The sequence below is a fragment of the Phascolarctos cinereus genome, unplaced genomic scaffold (genome assembly GCF_003287225.1).
Source record: "Phascolarctos cinereus isolate Bilbo 61053 unplaced genomic scaffold, phaCin_HiC Scaffold_4;HRSCAF=312, whole genome shotgun sequence".
NCBI classification, from domain to species: domain Eukaryota; kingdom Metazoa; phylum Chordata; class Mammalia; order Diprotodontia; family Phascolarctidae; genus Phascolarctos; species Phascolarctos cinereus.
In genome coordinates, this window is record NW_027555847.1 from 488897130 (window position 1) to 488922294 (window position 25165).

Here is a 25165-nt window from a genome sequence, read left to right on the forward strand (position 1 = left end):
GTGGTTTCTAATTCTTCAAGAGCTATAATGTCATTGGTGTACCTTTCCATCGATATCAAGTGTAGCTTCTCCATGCCTTAGGAGCTAGAATCAATATTTTTGGTAGTCAAAATAAATGATCATGTAGTAGCTGGCTTTTTGGTGATGAAACTTTCCAAACTTAGCTTAACTTGTCTGGCTCATACCTGACTTCATAAAATCTGTCACAGCTGTGTTCTGCCAGTATAATCTCAAAGACTAGGTCACCCCACAGCAACCATGATTGGACATCAGAGTAGGACTTTTGTAGAATAACATTCCATAGCACTATACACACACACACACACACACACACACACACACACACACACACACACATATATATATAAAGCACCTATTATGACTTACATTTAGAATCTGACAGAGAAACCTTGGGATAGCCCTTCATTTACATTTTAATACATTACTAGGAGAGTTCTGTAATTTACAAAGTCAAGAAGCGTGGATTTTGCCACAAAACATTTTGCCCTCTGATATAGATACAGACTGCTAACCTTTGCCTTTGCAGTTACTAGGTAGGTCCATTCTCTATCTCTTCTCCCATTCAGTCCCAGCTTATAGCCTCTTTGATGACTAAGGATAGCTCATTGCATCTTCTCTCTCCCTTCTCTGAGCTTTTCCCTGAGTCATTCCTAATGTGTGAAAAAGCCTCCACCCTTTTGTCAACCAAAATACCAACCTTTCACTTTGTGATTTAACTTCAGCTTTCCTTCTTTTGGGATGCTTTTTCTTATTAATAAATAAAAATAAGTAAATTCTTATAAATAACATTTACAAGAGCACTGATTTTTTTTCCAAAACCGTCTCTTCCTCTAAACAATTGATTGTAGTTACAAAACTTTTTTTCCCCCCATTTTGACCAATGAAGATCAACAATTTTTCTGCAGCTTTTAGTCTCAGATTGCTGCCTGGAACATTGAGAAATTCATGCTTTACCTAAGGTCGCATAGCAGTATGTGTCAGGGTCAGGACTTGAATCCAGGTTTTCCTGATTTTGAGGCTTATTCTCTATATACTATGCCAGGTTGCCTCTCTTATTAAAAAGAAAACAAAAACAAACATTTACATGTAGTCATATTGATTGAGAATTCATTGATTGAAAAAATATTGAAAAGAGAAATTGTGTTTTACCATTCATTCTAGATACTTCTGAAGTACCTTCTAATAAAATATATGTTCTAGTGAGCTTGCCCTTTTTTATTTTTTTATCCACATGTTGCTAATCCACAGAGTCATATTCCAACATTCATCTCCTCTCCTGTCTCTGAGAAATTGTATTGTTGTCTTTGTCTTTTGTTATTGAAGAGGATCATGACAGCAGGGAGATGATAACATGACTTTCAACTGACTTTGATTTGAGTGAGGGAAGGCTGTGCAAGGTCACCAGCCTCACTTTCTCCTCCAGAGTCATCTGGGTCCAGTGGCCAGATGTTCATCAGGACAACTGGAGGTAGCTCAGGATACACTGGGAAACTGTCAAAGAAATGAAGCAGTGTTGGAGGAAGTCACAAAATCTGGCTGATGAATTAGGTCCGCTGCAAATGTATGTTGTTATGTCTCATTGGAACTCACCAAATACACATAGCAATCCTATACATCTCTGATTGCTTCTCTATAATAAGTTGGAAGTGATCATTTAGGATCTCCTTCCTTGAGCTGCCAATTCCCCTCTTCCCAAGAGATGACATATGACTGCTCTTTTTACTAATTATTGAAGCTATGTCAAAATTATCAGCTTTGCCTCGTGGCTTTCCTCTATCTAGAGTTTTAAAAATTCATCTTTATCTTCACCTATCCTTTTATCCTTCAGCCTATTCTAGAAAGATCATGAAACTGAATTTCTTACCAAGGCCAACCTATATCCTTATGCTCTTGATTCCATTTCCTTTCATCTCTGTCAGTATCTTTCTCTATTCTTATTTGGCTTCAATGAGGCTTTTCTCTCCTTTTTCTGCTTCTTTTGCTCCTCTTCCTCTGTAAGAATGAGACACTCCTCAAGGCTATATCATCACTTTTTCTTCTCTCTGTAATCTCTTCATTGGCAATTTCAACAAATTTTACGGCTTTACAGGATTTAGAATTGGAAGAGACCTTAGATGTCATTTAGTCTAATATCTCATTTGACAGATGAGGAAACTGAGGACTGTAAAAATAGGCAATGGCTACATTTATATGGGATTTTAAGAGTTGTGAAGCAGTTTACAAACATCTCATTTTGTTCTCACAATTACCATCAAAGGTAGATGCTATTACTAAATCCCTTTTTACAGATGAGAAAACCGAGGGAGGCAGAGGTTAAGTGACTTACCCAAAATCATGCAGCTAGTAAGTGTCTATGGCTGGATTTGAACTCACATATGCTTGATACCAAGTTCAGTACTCGATACATTTTTTCAATCTGCCTCAAATGTCACACAAGTAGGAGAGATAGGATTCAAACTCAGTCCTCTGACTGCAAAGTCTAGTGCTTTTTCATAATGCCATGTGGGAATCTCTTTGCAAACTCTCACATCTATACAGCTAGTCTCTATCTCTTTTCTGAGCTCCAAGTCTGTATTTCCAAATGTTTATTGGATATCTCTGTCTGGATAAAAAGTAGTTGAATTGTTGCATTGCAAACTGACTACCCAAACCTGAACATATCCCGAACTATTTTTCTTCTTAATATCCTAATTTCTCTTGGCAGAATTGCTATTATTCTAATCACTCAAAATCAAAACCTCAGACTTATCTTTGGCCCATCTATTTTTTTTATCCCCTACATCAAGTCAGTTTCTATGTATTTAACAGTGCAATATTTATTACATTCATCAACCTTATTACATCCACACTGCCATTCACTAGTTTAGGCCCTCATCACCTCTCACCTGGAATATCATAACAGCTCCTAACTGGCCTCTTTTTCTCCATTCTCTTCCCATTCCAATATGTCCTTCCCATAGCTACAAAAATTATCTTCCTATTGAACAATCTTCTCAAAAGCCTTTCATTGCCTATTCCCTATAATTGTTTTTAAATGGACCCTTTGGACTAGCAGTTGAGTCCCTTCACAGTTTCACTCTACTCTTTTTGTCATAGTTTATGTACCAACAAAACAGTTGCATAATTTTTGTGAGCTGTTCCTAATTTGCATCCAATTATCTCCTATACAGGCTGTCATTGTCTGGAGTGCATTTTCTTCAAGTCTCCACCTGGCAAAATCCCCTTGGTGCCACTCTCTCAAAAATGCCTTTCCTGGTTAGCTAATCTAAAAATCACCTCTTCTCAAATTTCTTATAATATTTTACTTATGTTTCTTATTTGTCCTTATCATATTCTATCTTATATAAATACTAATGGGTTAGTTGACTGATAGATTGGTTGATTGTATCATACTTATTTATTTATGTACTATGTCCTCTCCTTCTCCCATTATATGTTGATATGCTTAAATTCAGGGACCATCGTTTTTAATCTTTCTATCAAGCACATGGTCTGATACCTTGTGTTTATTAAATGCTTGTTGAATTGAATTAAAATTCACTAAATGCTTATTAACTGATTAAAATTTAAGGGATCATATCTATAAAGTAGAGGTGTTATTTGAATGTACTGTACTATCTGAAATTTGTTTCATGCCATAATGTTTTTATTTTGTAGGATGAAAGTTCTATAGAAAGTGATGAGTTTGATATGAGTGATTCCACACGCATGTCAGCTGTGAACTCTGACCTTAGTTCTAACCTTGAAGAAAGAATGCAGAGTCCCCAGACTGTTCCTGGTCAGCAAGATGGTAAGCATGTTGATTTATAATAAAAATGCAATGAATATGAATCTAATACAAATTCTTTCTCTCTCAGTGTCATTTATTTATCTGTTTCTATGGGATCTAATTCCTAGCCAACAATTTCTATTCAACTAATAAATTTTGGATTCAAATATTTTTAGTTTGAACTTGTATATTAGGTTTGTTTGTGCCGTATAAAATTATTTACAAAATCAGTAATATGATGCATCTCTGCAGATTTTCATCCCCATAAGGCTCTCCCTCCTATGTTCCCTGAACATAATTTATATTTTTGCTAAATACAGTCTAGTTGAGTTTGTCTCAATCTTTCAGGAATACAATGCAATTCATGATGATTTCTAATATTGACTTTATTTTAGAAAAGTAAAATCACTATAAATGGGTTAAGACTTTAATCAAGAATAATTTGATTGTTTTTGCTTTCAAATCATAGTTTACAATGAAGAATTCAAATCGTAATAACTATCTAATGCACTTAGAGTGTTTTTGTTGTGAAAACAAATATTTTGCTAAATTTCCTATTTTTGTCATGCTGTTTTCCATTTTAATGGGAAAATGGAGAGACAATTTCTACTCTTGATGTCTATTAGATGTGAAGACCCTTAAAAAATGGACTATATCAGGAATATCCCTCTGTTTCTCTTGCTGAGGGAGATACCAAATTCAAGAAACTGGAATGTCAACAAAGTTTGTGGCATTTAGAAGTTCATCTTCTCTCACATAGGATTTTAGCATATCAGAATTATGTTGAATTATATAGAAATTATGTAGAAATCACTTTAAGTTATTTCTACTATCTTTGGAAATTACCATTTTCATAGGTACAAAATTCTACATACAAGTAATTTTTTCCCTTCTTTTTGGCTAATTATGTATAAAATCTGCTCTTGGAGGCTTCTAGCTAGATAGAAGGTGGCTAATTTTAACCATAATTAGTTGATTTTTTCATGCAATTATCTAACTATAAAGGGAGTTATTGCCTGTATAGTTTTGCACCTACAAGTAATTGCAGAAACTAAAAATTGCTTGTAGCAAGAAAAGGGGGGCCTACTGTGTTTGTGTTTCATCCTTCCTAGAAAACATAAGTTGCACAATTCCTGTTAGTTTTCTTAGATGCTATTTGTGTTTCATGGATATGATGAAGTCTGAGAAAGCCCTAATTAAAAAAAAAACACAGGGGCTTCAAAAAAGCCCCTTTCTCCTTCTTTACAGAGTTGTCTAAAGGCCATAATTACCCTTAATTGCAAGAGGTTTAGAAAGAGGTGTTTATATGGGCATCATCCATAGTACTGGTGGCTTTAATACTGTCATATTTTTTAACAACCTTATAATAGCAAGGTTATTGGAACAGACAGGGCATTTCGCCAGGAACATACAAAGAAAGATGTTTTGCTGGTTAAGAAATAAAGTATCTTGTATTCTTGTCTAAAATATTAGTATATATAGCTCTGGGTTAATGGAATGGTTTATTGGAATGGACATCAAACCCAGATAAGCTGGCAAAAGGTTTAAGATATTACTTTCTATCTATGTTTGGTTTTTTATATATCATTCAATAATGTCAGTATATAGTTTTGGTGAATAGTGAACAATGAGTCAGTTATTCTTTTGCTATAGAATTGTTTCCTTGAAAGAAATTGCTTAGCTTTGGTGCTGGGATGCAACTGATGTATCTGACAAATCAATACTGACTTGAACAAAATATAGTGGAAGAATGTGAAGTATAATTTATGCTGGGAAAGGTATATTCTTCTATGGTTTACTGGTTGGTTTTGGGGAAAAATATTAGAGAGATCCTGTCTTTGTTCCAAGAAATCTTATCAAGCTTCAGTGGACCCACACAATTTGAACCCTCCTTTGTTCTATCAAGCTGTTCCTATGAACATATAACCCTTAAAAATATGAAGAGTTGAAGAAAATATGGTTAGTACTACATAAGAAGTTTTTTTTTTAATATGTGAGCCAATAATTAGAACTTGCCATTTTCTCTTGAATTATCACTTTGGACATTTTGAAATTGTTTTGATTTTTTTTTTCTAAACACTCTTGTTTCATAACAAAGTAGTAACTCTTCAGTGGACCCATGGCATCCTAACTAGGCCTCTTCTATAGAAAATAAGATTCTTCCTGAAAAATAAGTTACTCTTCCAATTGTGTCTTAATTCATCTTTTATTAAAAATACTTAATCCTTCATTAGTCTAATTATTTTCTATGTCCATGAATTGATAATTGACTTATGAAATTTTGAAATGGGGTAGACATGCCCTGTTCTTAGCATACTAGTCAGGAAAACATCTGAAAGCAAGACTGCAATCATACTTTAATCAGGCACAAGAGGTATAGAGGAAAACAGGCACAGAAAACACAGAAACAAGAAGCAAAAGTGGGCCCAGAAGAAGATGGCATGGGGATGGGGGATAGGGAGGTGAAGGAAGGCAGGCAGTGTGAGGAAGAAGACAGGGAGGGGATGAGTCACTTAGGTACCTGCAGTTAGAGCTGAGAGCACATAAGAAACATGGACCCTTAGGAGATGAGAGAGTGAGTGCTCAGAGGGTAGGAGTTTGAGGTCTCATTTCATAGGGTTGTTTGGGGAACAGACTAACTCTTCTTTGTGCTGTCTTGGGGTTAGTTCATTACCAAATCCGAATCATCTCAAAGTTGTTGGTAAAACATCAAAGTAAATATATGCATGTTATCTCAGAGTTACCAGCACCATTTGGTCTTCTGCTGGTCTCACTACGGGTATCTGGAACTTGCCTGAGATTTACATATCGTAGGACCCCAAATCCCTGACAGCAAAACCTAAATGGCTTCCTCTGATTTAGCACATGTTACCAGGGTGTGATTTTTGATTAGTAAATTATGTGATTTGTGAATTATTCCTTTAAAATATAGGATGATTTGCATGTGACTTGTAGATTCCCATTTGCAATCTTCCTATTATTGCCACTTTACACTGGTTACTTATAAACTTACTATGCTGACCAGAAGGTTCAAGGGGTTGAGGAGGGAAGGACTGGTCAGGGAGACCAAACAAGATACAGTTTAAAACAGTCCATAACACTACCGCTGATAATGGCTGATTTTTGTATTCCTTTGTGGATACAAAGGACTCTCACAAATGTTGTTTCTTTTGATCCATGTAAAAATAATCTTGTGAGATACAATCTAAGTATTCCCCTGTAGATGGGGATATTTAGGCTCAGTCAAGTGACTTGCCCTCAGTCACCTAGTTAGAATCTTAGGATCTAGAACTCAAAAAGACCTCAGAACTAGTTCAAGCCCCTCATTTTACAGATGAGGAAACTGAGGTCCAGGAAGTTAAAGTGATTTTCCCAAGGTCACACATATGGTAAATGTTAAATGAACAATTTGAACCCTGGTCCTCTAATTCCAGGGTGATCTCACTTTCCACTTGAACTTCAGACCCTCTTTGCACTGACCTGCAAAAGAAATTAGCTACCTGTTGTTGTTATTTTATTGTGCAACTCCAAAAGGTAAAGTTTCTTGTCCATTTACTTGAGCTGTATAACAACTTTTCACAATGCCACATGCAAACAAATGTGTTGAGAACTTTATTTAGTCCATAGCTGGCATTTAATGAATTCTTCTGCATGGAGTTGATGAAGAAAGATGATGAAGAGCAAGTTTTCCTTCCTCCCTACTTCCACTACTGGTATAGATCGATGGTGATGATGATGATGAGGAAGAGGAAGACATTGTTTAAGATGGTCATATAAACCATTAATTCAAATTAACAAACATTTGTTAAGTGTCTGCTATGTGCAAGACATATTACTCTACAGACATAGAGCCCTGAAGTTAAATGACCTTCGAGGCTACATTTCGCCTAATCTTTGATGGGAAATACTTTGATGGTAAGAAATAGATTTTCTAGGAACTTGAGGAAAAGATAGTAATAACAATAGTTAACATTCATATAACACCTATTATGTGTCAGGCATTGTGCTAAGCACTTTACAATTACTGTCTTATTTGATCTTCACAACAACCATGACAAGTAGGTGCTATTATTATCCCTGAGGAAACTGAGGCAAACAGAGATTAAGTGACTTACCCAAAGTTACATAGCTAATAAGTGCATGAGGCCAGATTTGTACTCAGATATTCCTGATTTCAGACCTAGTGCTCTATCCATTGCACCACTTAGCTCTTCTTCTTACTCCCATCCAGAATTCTTCTCCAAACCTGCTGACATTTGACCTTCTGAAACATGGTACTGGGGCTTCTTGGGCACCAGCGCCTAGCTTCATGACTTAACACAAAAAGCTGGGTAGTCAGGTGGGCACCTTACTTCCTACTTGGGGTTTGGGTCCAACCTTGCCCACTCCATGGAGGTCAGCACAAGCAACCCTCTCCAGGGCTACAAAGATTTCCTCCTAAACACAATGGGAGCCCACACGTCTTCTCAATTTCATTGCTTGGGATCCTGGACCATCATTAGCCATTGGTAGCCCTCAGGGAACCATCTCCCTAGAGCCAGAGCTGGGTTGGATCTGCATTACCCTCCTAAACCAGAGTTCTCCAGTTCCAGATTCTGCTTTCTTTCTCACCTAGAAAAAGGAGCTGCATGCACCTGTATAGTGCTGGTCTCACGCCCCTCTTATCAGTCTCTCTCACCACTTTGTCACAAGGCTCTGTCCATCCACAGCAGTCCTTACCATTATTGTTTTCTTTTCAGAGAAATAAAAGTGCTGTCAGTTTTGCCCTGGCAAAAATGTCCTGACCTCAGGCAAAGTTCCACAGGCTTTGAACTTTGAAGATAAGAGGAACAGGAGCAGGGTGTGTTCTTGACTGCTGGCTGAACTTTTACGTGAGGTTGAAGGAATAGGAACACAAGGGAGATATCTATAGCAATAGGAATGTAAAGGAGACACTTCAGAGTATAGATATCTTTTAAATTGTAATACTGCTACAAAAGAGGATTATTAAATATTCCCTTCTGTCATACTAAGATGCATTCAGGACAGAAGAAAGGTTATAAATCTTAGAACGTCACAGCTCCTACTCCCATCCCCAACGTTGCAGGTGCCAAAAAGGGATATGGAAGGACACCTGTTATGTACAAGTAGCTTACAGGATATTTTCAGCAATGAGCCAAGTGCAAAATATTGTTTAAGGGGTGTCTGGAAAGTTGTAGGGGAACTCATCTTGGAGCAAGAGGGAGAGATGATGGATGAGTGAAACACAAGTACCCATGAAATCTAGAAAGACCTAGAGCAAGGCTTCCAGCATGGTTGAGTGCTGTCCATCATGCCTTGAAGAGGACCAAAATGATATCACTATATCGGGATCAAGGCACAGTGTGTCCGACTGTGACTGATCAGGCCAATATAAGCTTGGAAGGCTCTTCCACAGATTGGACACAAATAGTCCATCTGGAGTAAAGATGTCTCTAAATTTGCCCATCTCATTTTTCTTTTTGAGCTACTTCAATTCTGATTTGCTCATAGAGCACAGCACCTTTTTTGATGTGGGCATGCCATGCTGGTGTCTCCCATGTGTCACAATTGATACCAGAATTCTTCAGAGAGACCTTGAGAGTGTCCTTGTATTCCTTCTTCTGACCTCTATGTGAATGTTTGCTTTCTGTGAGTTCTCCATAAAATAATGTTTTAGGCAAACGTACATTTGGCATTTGAACAATGTGGCCAGCCCATCAGAGTTGTGCTCTCTGAAGTAGAGTTTGAAAGCTTGGAAGCTTAGCTTGAAAAAGGATCTCAGTGTCTGCTACCTCGTCTTGCCAGGTGATCTTCAGAATCTTCCTAATACAATTCAAATGGTATGGAAAGTACATCCTCTATGAAAGATGCTAAGGGAGAACATAGAGATGATTTTCATATGACAAAAAGGTATGTGATGATAATCATCAATGAACATTGATGAGGACCCAAATCCATCCGTGACTTGCCTTCCATGATACTTTGGAGCTTCACAACTAAGTTATGGTATTTATCCTCTAACACAAATGTGATTTAAAAATACATGAAAGGGTAGGATGTGGAGAGCCAGACTAAATGAAGCCCACCTTTAAAAAATGAAGACAGAAAATTGAAAAGTCTGTTTGTGGGTTCCAAAGTTCTATTACTTGTAAAATGCTAATCACATTAATTTTTTTTTTAGAGTTGTTATCCTTAATGATAAACACAGAGTTATTTTTATAACATTGCAATGAAAACAATCATTGACCTAATGAAGGTGTTACAAAGCATCACCATAGCTGACAGGGCTAGGGAAAAACTGTGTGTGTGTGTGTGTGTGTGTGTGTGTGTGTGTTATATATATATATATATATATATATATATATATATATATATAGTGTATAAATACACTATAATAAGCCTATAGTCAGAATAAAAATTACAGAATTTTTAAAATGTAGAAATCATAGATATTTGTGGTTGCAGTATCATTGGGGCTGATAGCAGAAGTGGCTTTAATTGGCTTCTCACTACACAGTAGTTGTTTGGGCACAGTTCTAGTCTTCTAGTTGTTGTTAGAGGGAGATAGGAGGCTAAATTTTACTAAACCATGAAGGTTCCCCTATTTTGATAGTTCTTCCCACTTGTTTCTTCCTCTGTGGTAGGGGTGCCTCCTAAGTTCTGGCCTCAAGATCTCATGGGGCTCTGTCCTAGGGGACTATATGACAATGCAATATATTATTTTGTGTTTTATTAATACATTTTAGCAGCATAATCACTTCCCAATTGCCCAATCCATCATTGTATAATAATGAAGTAGAATTATAATAATGAAAACAACATCACAACAAACAGTAAGAGACCTAAGCAAAACCAAATCTAAATAGATATATCTGTATGAAATATGATTATAACCTGCTTCTCTTGTAATTTTTATTACAATTTTAATATTAATATAATGTATTGATTTAGAGTTATGAATACTTATATATAAATATAGATACTTAACTAATAGCTATTTCCAATAAATGGGTAATCAAAAGATATGAAATAGTTCTCAAAAGAAGAAATGCAGAGTATGTACAACTAGATGCACAAAGATGCACAATGAATCACTAATAATAAGAGAAATTTGAATCAAAACAACCCTGATTCACCTCATATACTGCAAATGAGAAAAAATGACCAAAAAATGACAACAGTCAGTGTTGTAGGGGTTGTGGAATGATAGGCACACTAATACATTGTTGGAGGAACTGCAAAATGATACAACTATTTTGGAAGGCAATTTGGAATTATATTAATAAAATGACTACAGAGACTCCTTTACTGGGTTTATACCCCAAGGAAGCTATCAAAAATAAAGTCCTTATACACACCAAAATATTTATAGCAGCATTTTTTATGATAGCAAAGAATTGGAAATAAAGTAGATGGCCATCAATTGGGGAATGTCTAAACAAATTGCAATACATATAAATGTAATGGAAAATTACTGTGCTATAAGAAATGATGTGTGATGAATAAAGAGAAACATAGAAAGATCTGTATGAACTGATGCAGAGTGAAGTAAGCAGGGCCAAAAAAAATATACATAGAAATTACAATAATGTAAATGGAAAGAACAATTACACACCAAAATATCCAAAATAAACGTAACAAAATTATAAAGATTAAACAGGACTCAAAGAGATATGAGAGGATGTCCCCAACCTACCCCTTTTATGGAAGTGAGAGGTCCACATTGTACATTTTTGGACTTTTTCCACGTATGGATTAGTTATGCTCATTTTTTTTCTTCTCTAAAAAATACTATTTGCTATATAGGATGGCAATCTGGGAGGGATAAGGGAAAAGAACCTCAAGATAATGAGGGTGATGTAAGAAATAAAAGATACCAACAAAATTATTTTATAATAAGTTTTCTTAACCTTTCCTCCCCTAGCTAGTATTTGGGAAATTGATTTTTTTTCCTAAATTCAAGTGTAAGACTTTATATTTATCTCTTTTAAATTCCTTCTTATTCAATTCAGCCCAGTGTTTTATCCTGTTAAGAACTTTTTGAATCTGCCCTTTGTCACCCAGTTTGCTAACTAGCCCTCTCCAGCGTTTTTGCATATTTGGTAAGTATGTGACATATACCTTTTCCCAAATAATTGATAAAAACATTGTCAAATCTAATAGGCTTTCTTAATCTTCATTCTTGATGACCTCTCAGTAACCTTAACAGTCAGTCATCATTTTCTTGATATTCTCTTCTATGTTTGTGTGACTTTGCTTCCTCATGTTTCTCCTCCCTAGATCATTTCTTCTCAGTCTCTTTTGCTATACATATACATATACATACATATATATATATATATGCCATATATAAATGTGGGTATCTCCTAAGGTTCTGTCCTGGACCCTTTATTTCCCTCTGTGTTATTTTATTTGGTGACCTCATCAGACCCACGGATTCAATGATCAACTCTATGAACATGATTCTAAGATCTATATATTAATCTTTAATCTCTCTCCTTAACTACAGTCCTATATAACCCATTGCCTATTGGACATCTTGAACTGGGTGTCTCATAGGATGTCTGTAATTCAACATGTCCAAAATGGAACTCATTATGTTTTCCCCAAGACTTCCTCCTTTCCTAACTTCCCTAACACCATCAAGGGTACCACAATCCTCTTAGTCATCCAGACCCACAATCCAGGTACTATCCTCAACTCTTCACTCTCTCTCCCCTTCTGCCCCAATTTCAATTGGTTACCAAGCCCTGGTTAATTCTATCTTCAAAACATTTGTGTAATATGTCCCACTCCTCTGACCCTGCCATCACCCTGATATAGCCGCTTATCACCTTATGACTGAACTATTGAAAACACTTTCTAGGTGATCTCCCTCACCACAGTCCTTTCACCATTATTCTATATAAATAATCCCCCTAAAGTGTAGGTCTATGTCATCCCTCCCCTCATTCAATAAACTCCAGTGACTCCCTATTACCTCCAGGATCAAAATATAAATTTTCTGCTTGGCATTCAAAGCCATCCATGACCTTTCCGCCATCCCCCTCTTCTCCAATTATGCTTTTCTATACTTTTTGTATCTTAAACTTCTCATATGCACATACTCTGAGTTCAATATCACTGACCTCTTTGCCATTCCTTGCATAAGACACTACATTTCCTAACTCCTTGCATTTTCATTGGCTATTCCTCATGCCTAGAATGCTCTGCCTTCTTGAATCTACCTCCTGGTTTCTTGGAATACCTTCAATTTTCAGGTAAATTTCTAACTTCTATAAGAAATCCTTCTTGATCCTCCTTAATGCTAGTGCCTTCCTTATGAGATGATTTCCAATTTATCCTGTGTCTTGCTTGCACACAATTGTTTGTATGTGGTCCCTGCCCCTCCATTAGATTGTGAGTTCCCTGATTATAGTTACTGTGTTTTTTAACTTTGTGTATCAATAATGTGTCTGGCATATAGTTAGAACTTTATAAATAATTGTTTCTGTAACTTGACTTAACATTAAACATTTAAGGGCCAAGCGCACATATCTTGGGCAAGTCTCTCAACAACTACATTTAAGTCAGCACCAAATCATTAATGAGTGATCATTCTTTAGATCTGGTTATTTAACTGGTTGTGAATTTCTAATTTCTATACTTATCTATCTGCAATTTTCCATAAGAAGAGTGTGAGATACTTTATCAAATGCTTTGATAAAATGCATATATTGCTTGCTAAAACTGGAACGATACAGATGAGCTTAGCATGGTACCTGCACAAGGATGGCATGCAAATTCATGAAGCATTCCATATTTCAGAGGGTAAAATAGAAATTGAAAGAATATACCAATCACCTTCTCAAAGAGATCCCAAAATGAAAACTCCCAGGAATATTATAGCCAAAATCCAGAGCTCTCACCTCAAGGAGAAAGTATAGCAAGTAGCTAGAAAGAATTCAGATACTGTAAAACCACAGTCAGGATCACACAAGATCTATCGGCTTACACATTAAAGAAATAGAGGGCTTGGAATATGATATTCTGAAAGTCAAAGGGGCTAGGATTGCATCCAAGAATAACCTGCCCAGCAAAACTGATGAGTATGATGTTTTAGTGGGGAAAATGGGTATTTAATGAAATAGAAGACTTACAAGCATTCTTGATGAAAAGACCAGAGCCAAATAGAAATTTTGACATTTAAACACAAGACTGAAGAAAGCATAAACAAGAAAAAGTAATTGTACAAGACTCAATAAAGTTAAACTGTTTACATTGCTATATGAGAAGAGAACTTTATCACTTTTAGGGTAATTAGAAGGCATCTATTTAGAGAGAAGACATAAGTATGAGTTGATCATACTGAGATGATCACAAAAAAATTGAAAGGGTGAGAAAGAGGGTTGAACTGGGAGAAAGGGAAAGGGAAAGGAAGAATAGGAAAAATTTTCTAACATAAAAGAGGCATGCACGGAAGAACTTATACACTGGAGGAGAAAATGGGGGGTGGCAAACAATGCTTGAACCTCACTTTCATTGGAATTGGTTCAAAGAGGGAAGAGGAAGAATACACACACACACACACACACACACACACACACACAAAATCAGTTGGGGATAGAAATCTACTTTACCCAATAGAGAATTTGGAGAGGAAGGGGTTAAGAGACATGGGGTGGGGGGAGTAGTGACAAAAGAGAGGGTGGATTAAGGAAGGCAATGGTCAGAAGCAAAACAGACTTTTAAGGAGAAACAGGATGAAAAGAGAGAGAGGAACAAACAGGAGAATATAGGATGAAGGGAAATGCACAGTTAGTAATCTTAACTGTGAATGGGATGAACTTACCTATAAAATGGAAGCAGATAGCAGAATGAATTACAAACCAAAATACAACAATATGTTTACAAGAGACACACTTGAAACAGAAAGACACACACACAGAGTTAAAACAAAGATCTGGAGCAGAATCTATTATGCTTTAGCCAAAGTAAAAAAGGCAGAGCAAAAAAAAAGACAGGGCAAAAGCAAAAAAAAAAAAACTGATTAAAAGAGATAATCAGGGAAACTGCATTTTGGTAAAAGGCACCATCGACAATGAAGTAATGTTAAAAAATTTTAAAGCAAGTTTCTCTGATAAAGTCTTCATTTCTCAAATATATAAGGAACTGGGTCAAAATTATTAAAAAAGTGAGTCCCTGATTGATAAATTTTCAAATGATATGAATAAATTTCAGAAGAAATCATAGCTATCTATTGTCATTCAAAAAAATGCTATAAATCATTATTGATTAAAGAAATAAAAATTAAAATAACTCTAAGGTACCATTTTATATTTATCAGAAATGACAAATGTTGGAGGCAATAAGGGAAAATAGGTATAGTAATAAGCTGTTGTCGGAATTGTAAACTGGTTCAACCATTCCAGAAAACAATTTGAAATTATACCTAAAGAGTTATTAAACTGTTCATAGTCTTTGACCAGCAATACCCTTATTAAGTTTTACTCCAATGGGCTAAAAGGAAAAGGAAAAGGACCTATATGTACAAAAAGATATATAGCAGCTCTTTTTGTGGTGGCAAGGAATTGGAAATTGAGGGAATGTCCATCACTTGGATAATGGCTGAACAAGGTGTAGCGTATGATTACAATGGAGTACTGTAAGAAATGATGAGCAGAGTAGTTTCAGGGAAAAAAAAGAAACAAAGAAAGACCTATATGAACTGGTGCAAAGTGAAGTAAGAACCAGATCATTGTGTATAATAACAAGCAATATTGTAATCATGATAAATTTTGAGAGACTTGGTTATCTGTTTAATACAATGATTCAAGAAATTCTAAATTTCAAAGGCCTCATGATGAAAAAATCCACCTCCAGAGAGAGGTACAAATTTTTGGCCTACTTATTTATTTATTTGTTTATTGTATTGTGGGGGGGTATGATAGGACTAATATTGAAATATGTTTTCATGATTTCATATGTATAATTGATATCATTTTGCTTGCCTTCTCAGTGGGGAGGGGAGGGGTGGGAAGAAGGGAGAGATTTTGGAACTCAAAATTTATGAAGAAAATAGTTAATAAATAATTTTTAAATGCACGTAAACTCTGTGTGTGTGTGTGTGTGTGTGTGTGTGTGTGTGTGTGTGTAATATACAGTGATTTCCTGGTCTACCATTCTGGAAACATGGACAAAAAAGAAATTAGTTTAGTCTGACAACCTGTGTTTTTTGTTTGTTTGTTTGTTTTGTTTTACATCATACTGGTCATTTTTGTTCATTGCTTCTTTTTCTAGATGTATACTAACCATGTTTTCAACAATGTATTCTAAAATTTCCCCAGAAATCAAAGTGAAGTTCACTGCCCTGTTTTTTTGCAGATTCCATTCTCTTCCTTTTTTTTTTTAATTGAGAAAACACTGATACTTCTCCAATCTGTAATATCTTTCCAGTTTTCAGTAATCTTTCATTGATCCGTAAATATGGCTCAGCAATCACATATTCCACCTCTTTTGGTATGTAATAATGTAATTCATTTGGACCAAATGTCTTAATATCATCAAGGGCAGCTAGGTACAATTAACTATCTCTCTATTTCTGTTGGGTATCTATTCTCCACTAACTATTTTGTTGTGTTATTTCTAGTGCAAAGATCAACTGCATGGTTTGGTTTTAATCATAAGCTTTTTTGGGACTTCTGGGTAACATGAATAATAAGACTGAAATCTATACATTTTCTTCAGTCCTTCTGAACCTTTAAAATTTTGCCTTAATAGTAATTATGTGCCAGAGGTGAAGCATTCTCAGCTGTCTCCACAGGCCAAGATAGCAAGACATCTAGCCATTTAACAGCCTTAGGAATTAGCAGAAAATACTAATCACTAACATACTTACTGAGCATCCTTGTCCCCTTTATCCTTCAGACTCTGGAAGGTTTGGCACAACCTGAACCAATGGCTTATGCTCTGGGATTGACTCAGCAATTTCTTTGCTGATGTTGTTGTATTTGCCATGCCACCCTTTTCCTGTACTCACACCATCATTCTGTGTCAACAAACAGCAGATCTCAGTCCTGCCCATGCACATTCACCTGTGGAAAAAAGGAAAGATATAAGAAGACCAGGGATAGCTCTGTCTCAGGAGTAGTACACTCTTCCTCATGCAGCAGCATTCTTCAGAGCAGAAAAAACTGAGACAGAGTACCAGTATGTTCATGGGGCTTTGCCAGCCTTGAAAAAACAGGGATTTACCTCCATGTGAGAACAGGATTATTCCCCCAGAAGACTGAGGTCACAGTGGATAAGAAGCTGAGACAGATTTGAAATCCATTCATCTGGGATTTGTCATCAAAAGTGAGGGAGTAAGAAATTGAGAAATAGGGGAATATAAGCAAAAAAGACAAAAATTATCAAAGATCTCAGGAGGAAGAAAATTGAACTAAAAATGTAGAGTGCAAACAGATAGATCAACAAGGAAAATATTAAAACAAAAGGGACCATGACCACAAGATATTAAAATGACTATAATGTGTTAGGGAAGAACCCTTATCAGAACTCCAACCCTCCAAATTCTAGATTACAAACATCGAGGATTTGGGTACATAGGCCATAGGCAAAATCAATAGCTAGTACTATTTGGACATCTGGGTTAATAAATACGTGGTGTTCCAGTCTTTCAGTCTGGACTGAGCCTACACTCAGCATAAGCCAGGAGCTTCTGGGCCACCCCAAAAGGTACCTTTAATACCCTGAGGCACAGGCTCCATGATGACTATGAGCTTTCTTTGGAGTAGGCCTTCTTCTGCTTTTGGTTCTCTGAGGCTCAGAATCTCTTGTGACTGGGTCTCTGGGGACTGAACTAACTTGTGCTTATCACTAGTCTACTTTTGTACCTTGAAAGGTACCCAGCAGTTTCTCTGTGGTCCTGCACATAGCCTATCCAAAGCTATTTGGGAGTAGTACAGAGCTAAATGCCATCAGTGAATAGATTTACAGAAAATCAGAAGTGTTCATTAAAAGGCGAGCATGCACTTTTGAATTTTTTTTTATTTTTTTAGGCAGTTGGGGTTAAGTGACTTGCCCAGGGTCACATGGCTAGTAAGTGTCAAGTGTTTGATCTGAGGCTGGATTTGAACTCAAGTCTTCTTAACTTCAGAGCCGGTGCTCTATCCACTATCCACTCTAACCACCTAGCTGCCCCCAAAGTTTAGTCTTTTTTTGTTTGATGAGGTAATTCGGGTTAAGTAACTTGCCCAGGGTCACACAGCTAGTAAGTGTCAAGTGTCTGAGGCTGGATTTGAACTCAGATCCTCCTGACTCCAAGGCTGGAGCTTTACCCACTATACCATCAAGCTGTCCCTGAGCATGCACTTTTGAAACTGGGAAGACAGAATCTGAAAACTTTGTGGAGAAGGTTTTTGTTAAAAAAAAAAAAGATGATAATTAAAAACACTAGAGAGAATAGGAGTAAATGGAGCCTTCCTTAAAATAATAAGTAGTAGATACCTAAAACCTTTAGCAAGCATCATCTATAAAGCAGACAAGCTAGAAGCATTTCCAATAAGATTGGGGGTAAAACAAGTATGTCCATTATCGCCACTGTTGTTCAATATCGTGCTGGAAATGTTAGTTTTAGCAATAAAGAAGAAAAAGAAATTGAAGGTATTAGAATAGACAAAGAAGAAACAAAGCTATCACTCTTTGCAGATGATATGATGATATACTTAGAGAATACTAGAGAATCAAGTACAAAACTACTTGAAATAATAAGCAACTTTAGCAAAGTTGCAGGCTATAAAATATATCCACATAAATCATCAGCATTTCTATATTTTACCAACAAAGCCCAACAGCAAGAGAGAGAAAGAGAAATTCCATTTAAAGTTACTGTAGACATTATAAAATATTTAGGAGTCTACCTCCCGAAACAAACCCAGGAAATATATGAACACAATTACAAAACACTTTCCACACAAATAAAATCAGATCTAAATAATTGGAAAAACATCAGTTGCTCATGGGTAGGCAGACTAATATAATAAAAATTATAATTCTACCTAAACTAATTTAGTTATTCAGTGCCATACCAATCAAACTACCAAAAATTATTTTATAGAGCTAGAAAAAATAATAACAAGATTCACTTGGAATAACAAAAGGTCCAGAATATCAAGGGAACTAATGAAAAGAAATTCAGGGGAAGGTAGCCTAGCCCTTTCAGATCTTAAGTTGTATTATAAAGCAGCAGTCATCAAAAGCTAAGAAATAGAGTGGTGGATCAGTGGAACACGTTAAGTATGCAAGACACAGTAGTCAAGGACTATAGTAATTTATTATTTGATAAACCCAAAGACCTCAGCTTTTAGGATAAAAACTCACTATTTGACAAAAACTGCTGGGGAAAACTGGAAAGAAAACTAGGCATAGACCAAAATCTCACACCATATACCAAAATAAAGTCAAAATGGGTTAATGATTTAGATATAAAGGCTGATACTGTAAGCAAACTGGAAGAGCAAGGAATAGTTCACCTATCAGATTTATGGAGAATAGAAGAATTCATGACCAAACAAGAGATAGAGAATATTACAAAATGCAAAATGGATAATTTTGATTACATTAAATTGAAAAGTTTTTGCACAAACAAAGCTAATGCAACCAAGATTAGAAGTAAAATAGAAAATTGGGAAAGAATTTTACAACTAGTGTCTCTGATAAGAGCCTCATTTCTAAAATATATAGAGAATTAAGTCAAATTTATAAGAATACAAGTCATTCTCTAATTGATAAATGGTCAAAGGATATGAATAGGCAGTTCTTAGATGAAGAAATTAAAACCATCTATAGTCATGTGAAAAAATGCTTTAAATCACTATTGATTAGAGAAATGCAAATCAAAACAACTCTGAGGTACCACATCACACCTATCAGATTGGCCAACATGACAAAACAGGAAAATGATAAATGTTGGAGAAGATGTGGGAAAGTTGGAATACATTGTTCGTGGAGTTGTGAAATGATCCAACCATTTTGAAGAGCAATTTGGAACTATGCCCAAAGGGCTGTAAAAATGTGCATACTCTTTGACCCAGCAATAGCACTTCTAGGGCTGTATCCCAAAGAGATCATACAAATGGGAAAAGGACCCACATGTACAAAAATATTCACAGCAGCTCTTTTTGTGGTGGCAAAGAATTGGAAATTGAGGGAATGCCCATCAACTGGGGAATGGCTGAACAAGTTGTGGTATATGAATGTAATGGAATACTATTGTGCTATAAGAAATGATGAGCATCTGGACTTCAGAAAAACCTGGAAAGACTTGTATGGATTGATGCTGAGTGAAGTGAGCAGAATCAGGAGAACTGTACACAGTAACAGCCACGTTGTGCAATGACTAACATTAATAGACTTAGCCCTTCTCAGGAATGCAAGGATCAAAGACATCTCCAAAAGTCTCATGATGAAAGATGCTATCCACATCCAAAGAAAGAACTATGGCATTTGAATGCAGTTCAAAGCATACTATTTGCTATTTTTTTCCTTCTGTTTTGTTTTGTTTCCTCTTTCTAATGGTTCCTCTTGTTGTTTCTAATTCTTCCTTCCAACATCACTAATGGGAAAATGTGTTTAATAGGAATGTATATGTATAGCCTATATCAGATTTCATGCTGTCTTGGGGAGGGAGGAAGGAATGGGAGGGAGAGAAAAATTTAAAACTCAAAAGCTTATGGAAGTAATTGTTGATAAATCAAAGTACATGAATTAAATATAAAAAACCAGATGACAGATAAAAGATAAAGTTAACAATCAACAAGCATTTATTAAGTACTCATTATGAGCCCAGCACTTTTCTATGTCATGAAGATACAAAGACATAAATGAAACAGCCCATTCCTTCAGTCCCTTCAAGTAAGAGCTTTCATGCTATGCACACTTAAAAATAGATATAAGTGTACATAATATATTGAAAACAGCAATAAGAAAATCCAAATAGCTATCCATTGACCAAGAATTTATTTCTCCTGGTGTGGCTCCAAAGTGAAATTCAAGCAAATATTGAAAGATTTAGCTGAGTGTTTCATTGATGCAAAAATAGGAGGATGTGAGAACTCAGCAGCTAAGAAATGATTATGGGCACAGATACACATTGACCCATACTCTTCTTTAACAGAGGTTGATAGATGAAGTGATGGGTCTGTGAGGGTTCTACTTCTTTCATCCACCCTCTTCTTGAATATACTTTTGGAGTGAGTGAAGTACGAGTGAAGTACTATCTATCCTCAAGTATACCCCTTCCAAGGGCAACCATAGACAATCAAAGAGTGCCAAAACGACAGCATTCTAATGGGTATTTGAATATCTGGTTGTTTTCATCTTGGAGCCTGGAGCCTGCTGTCTGAGACAACCTCTTAATTGGTGTATGCTAATGGTACAAAATCATTGGCCATAAAATTCCTAATCTATCTTACTTTCCTGGTATATGACAATCAGCTGTATAAAGAAAGCTGTACCACAGATTCTTTTGAAATATGCCTGTGATTAATATTCTATAAAAGCTTATGTTCTTTTATGAAATCATCATTCTTAGCTTTTCTTAAAAACAGTTATTTTAAAAAAAGGTTTATTGATTGTCTTCTTTGAGTGACTGGTACTTAAAATTACATGCAGGACAGGTAAATAGAATTGATTTATACAATTACCTAAAATAGACATAAACTTATGATAGATGTTATTACTATTTAATGTTTAATTTAGTAAAAGAAACTAATAAAACATTGATTTTAATAAAAATGATTTATAACAATATGATTAATAGGAAATCAAATTTAATAGTTCTTTACTGTGCTAAGTTTTAATTAGGAGAGCTATTAAAATGTTTTTCAAGCAGAACACAAAATTCCCTAGTGAAGTTATACTGTCTGGGGAAAGTAATTTTCTTTGTTCTTCAAGTTTGTTTTCCTTTAACCATTTTTCATGGATAGGGAATTTTGACCTAAGAGCAAAGAACAATGACTTTCTTAAACAAATGTTTGACCCACACAATTTAATCAATTCTTCACAGTATTAGTGTTCTAAGTTAACTATTGTTTTTCGCTATTTAAAAATGTGAAAAATGTGTTTTCCCCTTCATTCTAGATTCTTCATTGCATTTTTTTAAAAAAAGGAAATCGTTTACACAATGTAGGGGGAAAAAGTGTTGAATTTGTTTACTGAATTATTCTGCGTTGAGGAGGCTAAAGCTGATGAAGCTCTTTTCAAAGTCTTTTCTCCATAGCAGTTGCTCTATAAATAATTATACGACACCTTATAAGTAAAATAAAGCAAGTAGATAATTAGAAATAATGTTGCTGTTAAATGGAAAGAATTCTGATGGCTGAATTCTCTTTTGTAAGACTGGTCTTTTTATTATTTGCAATTGCTTATAAGTAGAAATGTAGTAATTTTTTTTCTTTCAATGACAGAAAAAGAGCAATTTGGACTTAAATACCAACCATAAGTTGGAATAAGATAAACCTGGTAATGTATCTTTTTGAAGTATCTTGTATGTGTAGTGTGTGTGTGTGTGTGTATGTGTGTGTGTTTTCCAGGACACCAATAGAATATCATTTTCTTCTTGCATTTGGGGTTTATTTCTTAAAACGTGTTTATTCCTTTTTCTGGGAACAGAATTCAGCTTTCATATGTAACTGTTACTTGTTTGTTACTAATGTTACAAATTTGGTTTGTAGGGAGTACTTGAATTTATTGTTTAATGGGAATAAGCTTCTAAATATAAGCTTCCTGTCCTACATGGACAATGATAGTACTAATAATACTTTCATCTATAAACATATATATTGATCATGGTTTACAAAGTCATTTTTTCAAAACAACTTTGTGAGTGCAAGAATTATTATTCCCATTTTACAGATAGTGAAATTGAGTTTTAGAAGGGGCCTTGTACATTGATACCTTTCAAATAAGTACAGTACTGATGAAATTTGCTCAACATTAGAAGACATGAAGTTATATTTGTTCATCATTTTAATATAATTTAAACATTAGAGCTGTTAATTTTAGTGAAAAAACATGGGAGACTTAACAATATTTTCAAAATAGTTTATGTTCACTTTTTATTCTGTCCAATTTCTACAAACCTGCAGGATGATTCTAAGGCTGAAGTTAGGAATCAAAATTTTTCAATAAAACTGTAATCACTGAAACACATATTTAATGTTGTCCATTTTGTTCAGCCCTTCAAAAATTGGCCCTATTTATGTTGTATGTAGCATTTTAATTGATTTTTTTTTCCTATCAGTGAAGGGAGAAGTTGTTTTGCTTGATAAAACAAGATAGCGGATTTTAAGTACATTGGGTCATTATTTGGCTAAGAGAGGCATATGTCAGCATGCAAAATAAAATAATAACAATAATAATAATAATAAGCATAATGGCTCCTAACCAAACAGAAATGGTAAGGTTGTTTTTATTTTTAAATGGTTTTACAAAATGTAATGCTGTGAAATGAATGAATGAAAAAGCATTAAGTGCTATGTGCAGCACTAAGTATTACAGATACAAAACCAGAAGGCAAGGACCATCTTCTGTAGCCGAAGAGCTTATGTTCCAATAAGGAAGACAACAGAAATAGGGAAATGGTGGCCAGGAGTGGGTATTGTGGTTGGGAAAGTTACAGAGATGGTAAATTGGAGTAGATTGACACGCCCCCTCTAGTAGCAAAAGCATGCTTGATTAGCTTTTGGGAGTGGGAGATAAGGGAGAGATTGAAGGCCAGGAATGCAGCTGCCTGGCACAAAGGAGAGAAAAATGGAGCCCGCTTAAATACAGTGAATTGACCATGTGACTCATTTGCTGATCAGGTCAATAGGACTCAAGAGCAAAGGTTCCAGGTGTGAAAGGGTTAAGATTGTTCAACCTCCAACAAAGAGTTATGTTCACATTTCTTTGAATAAGTGATTGGTTCTAAAGTCAGAGAACTTAGGTTAAAATCCTGCCTATGGCACCACTTTTGTGATTTGTAGTTCCTTGTGATTCAGTTTTTTGTTCTGTAAAATTAAGAGTTTGGGCTAGATGGCCCCTGAGACTTCAGCTATAACGCTTCCTCTACAATGTTTTAAATAACTTGGGAGGTGACAGTACATCTGCGGCCCTGAGGGTTCACTGGTGTCTGCCTGATTGCCTTTGTTAGAATTGGACCAGTCAACCAGGGCATACCAAAATATCATAGAATTAAGCGGAACATTCTCAACTCAACTCACTACTCTATTAATCAAATGAATTTAAATAAGGCTAAATAACCTTAAATTACTTAGTTATTTTTGAGAGAAATATTATAAAAGCAAGCTTAGGTGTCTTTCAGGACCATTTAGTCAAAGGATCTTTGCATTTTAAAATCTAGGAATGAAGTCCTAGAGTCATCTTATGAAAACTAGACATTGTATATTTGGGGAATTTGGGGAGTTACTTATTTCTCCCTCCTCATTTTTTCCTGTATTTTCAGAAGGCCGAGCTGGCCTCTACAAACTTCCACCATGCAGAATTTCTTTGACACTGATAAGACTGGTCCCCATTGCTGAAACAGTTTGCTTTCCCTTTTGAAAAGAATAGCATCAGCTCTGTCCAAGGGTAACTGTTGTGTTGGGCAGGGGACAGAAGCTGTTGCAGAGGTGATGATTGAGCATAGAGATCGAAGGCTTTACAACAACAACATCTAGATGGGGCCAAGAGAGTTCCAGAAATTTGTCCTTGTAAAGTTCTATACAATATTATAATTAGATGACTACAGATAGAAAAAGGAAGAGTTAGACTATGCAAGACGATGAAGCTGGAAAGAAATTTCATAGTCACTGTTATGGAATTTTTTCTGTAACCAATTCTCTAGGGTAGGAATTCTCTGCCTTTTATTGTGTGATGCACTCTTCTGTCTGTATATAGTGAAGCCTATAATCCCCTTCTCAAAGTAATGTTTTTAAAAACAAAATAAAATACATAGGATTACAAAAGAAACCAATTATGCTGGAATACAGTTGTCAAAATATTTTTAAAAATACAGTTGTCAAAATATTTTTTTTTAATAATTTCATAAATCCCGAGTCAAGAACCTCTGCTCAGGGGTAAGAAAGACTTAGTTGCTGCTCTGATATGAGCCTGCTAGCTGGGACAACCTTAATGACAAGAAAAGAGAGTTGGAAGGGACAGCATCTATCTACTCCAATCCATATAATCATTCAAACCCTATTGAAATATTTGGCAACCTATTTCCCCTAATTCATTCAAACAGATAATTCAAGTAACATTGACTGAGCCATTTTGTTGTTCTTCAGTTGTTTCAGGCATGTCTATCTTTTCACGACTCCATTTGGGGTTTCCTTGGCAAAGATACTAGAGTAG

The 25165-nt window shown here is 35.6% G+C and overlaps 1 protein-coding gene and 1 non-coding gene across 3 annotated transcripts in view; both read left to right on the top strand.

The window, feature by feature from the left end:
• NOL4 (nucleolar protein 4) overlaps positions 1–25165 on the top strand; it is a 449007-nt gene that overhangs the window by 134269 nt on the left and 289573 nt on the right. For both annotated transcript variants that reach the window (XM_078153441.1, XM_078153440.1), the window contains exon 5: positions 3679–3811. In XM_078153441.1, the coding sequence (XP_078009567.1) occupies positions 3679–3811 (133 nt within the window). The remainder of the gene's footprint in view (positions 1–3678; positions 3812–25165) is intronic.
• On the top strand, positions 13492–13596 carry LOC144457265 (U6 spliceosomal RNA). Its single transcript, XR_013486587.1, has one exon. It is a non-coding gene; the product is annotated as a U6 spliceosomal RNA (small nuclear RNA).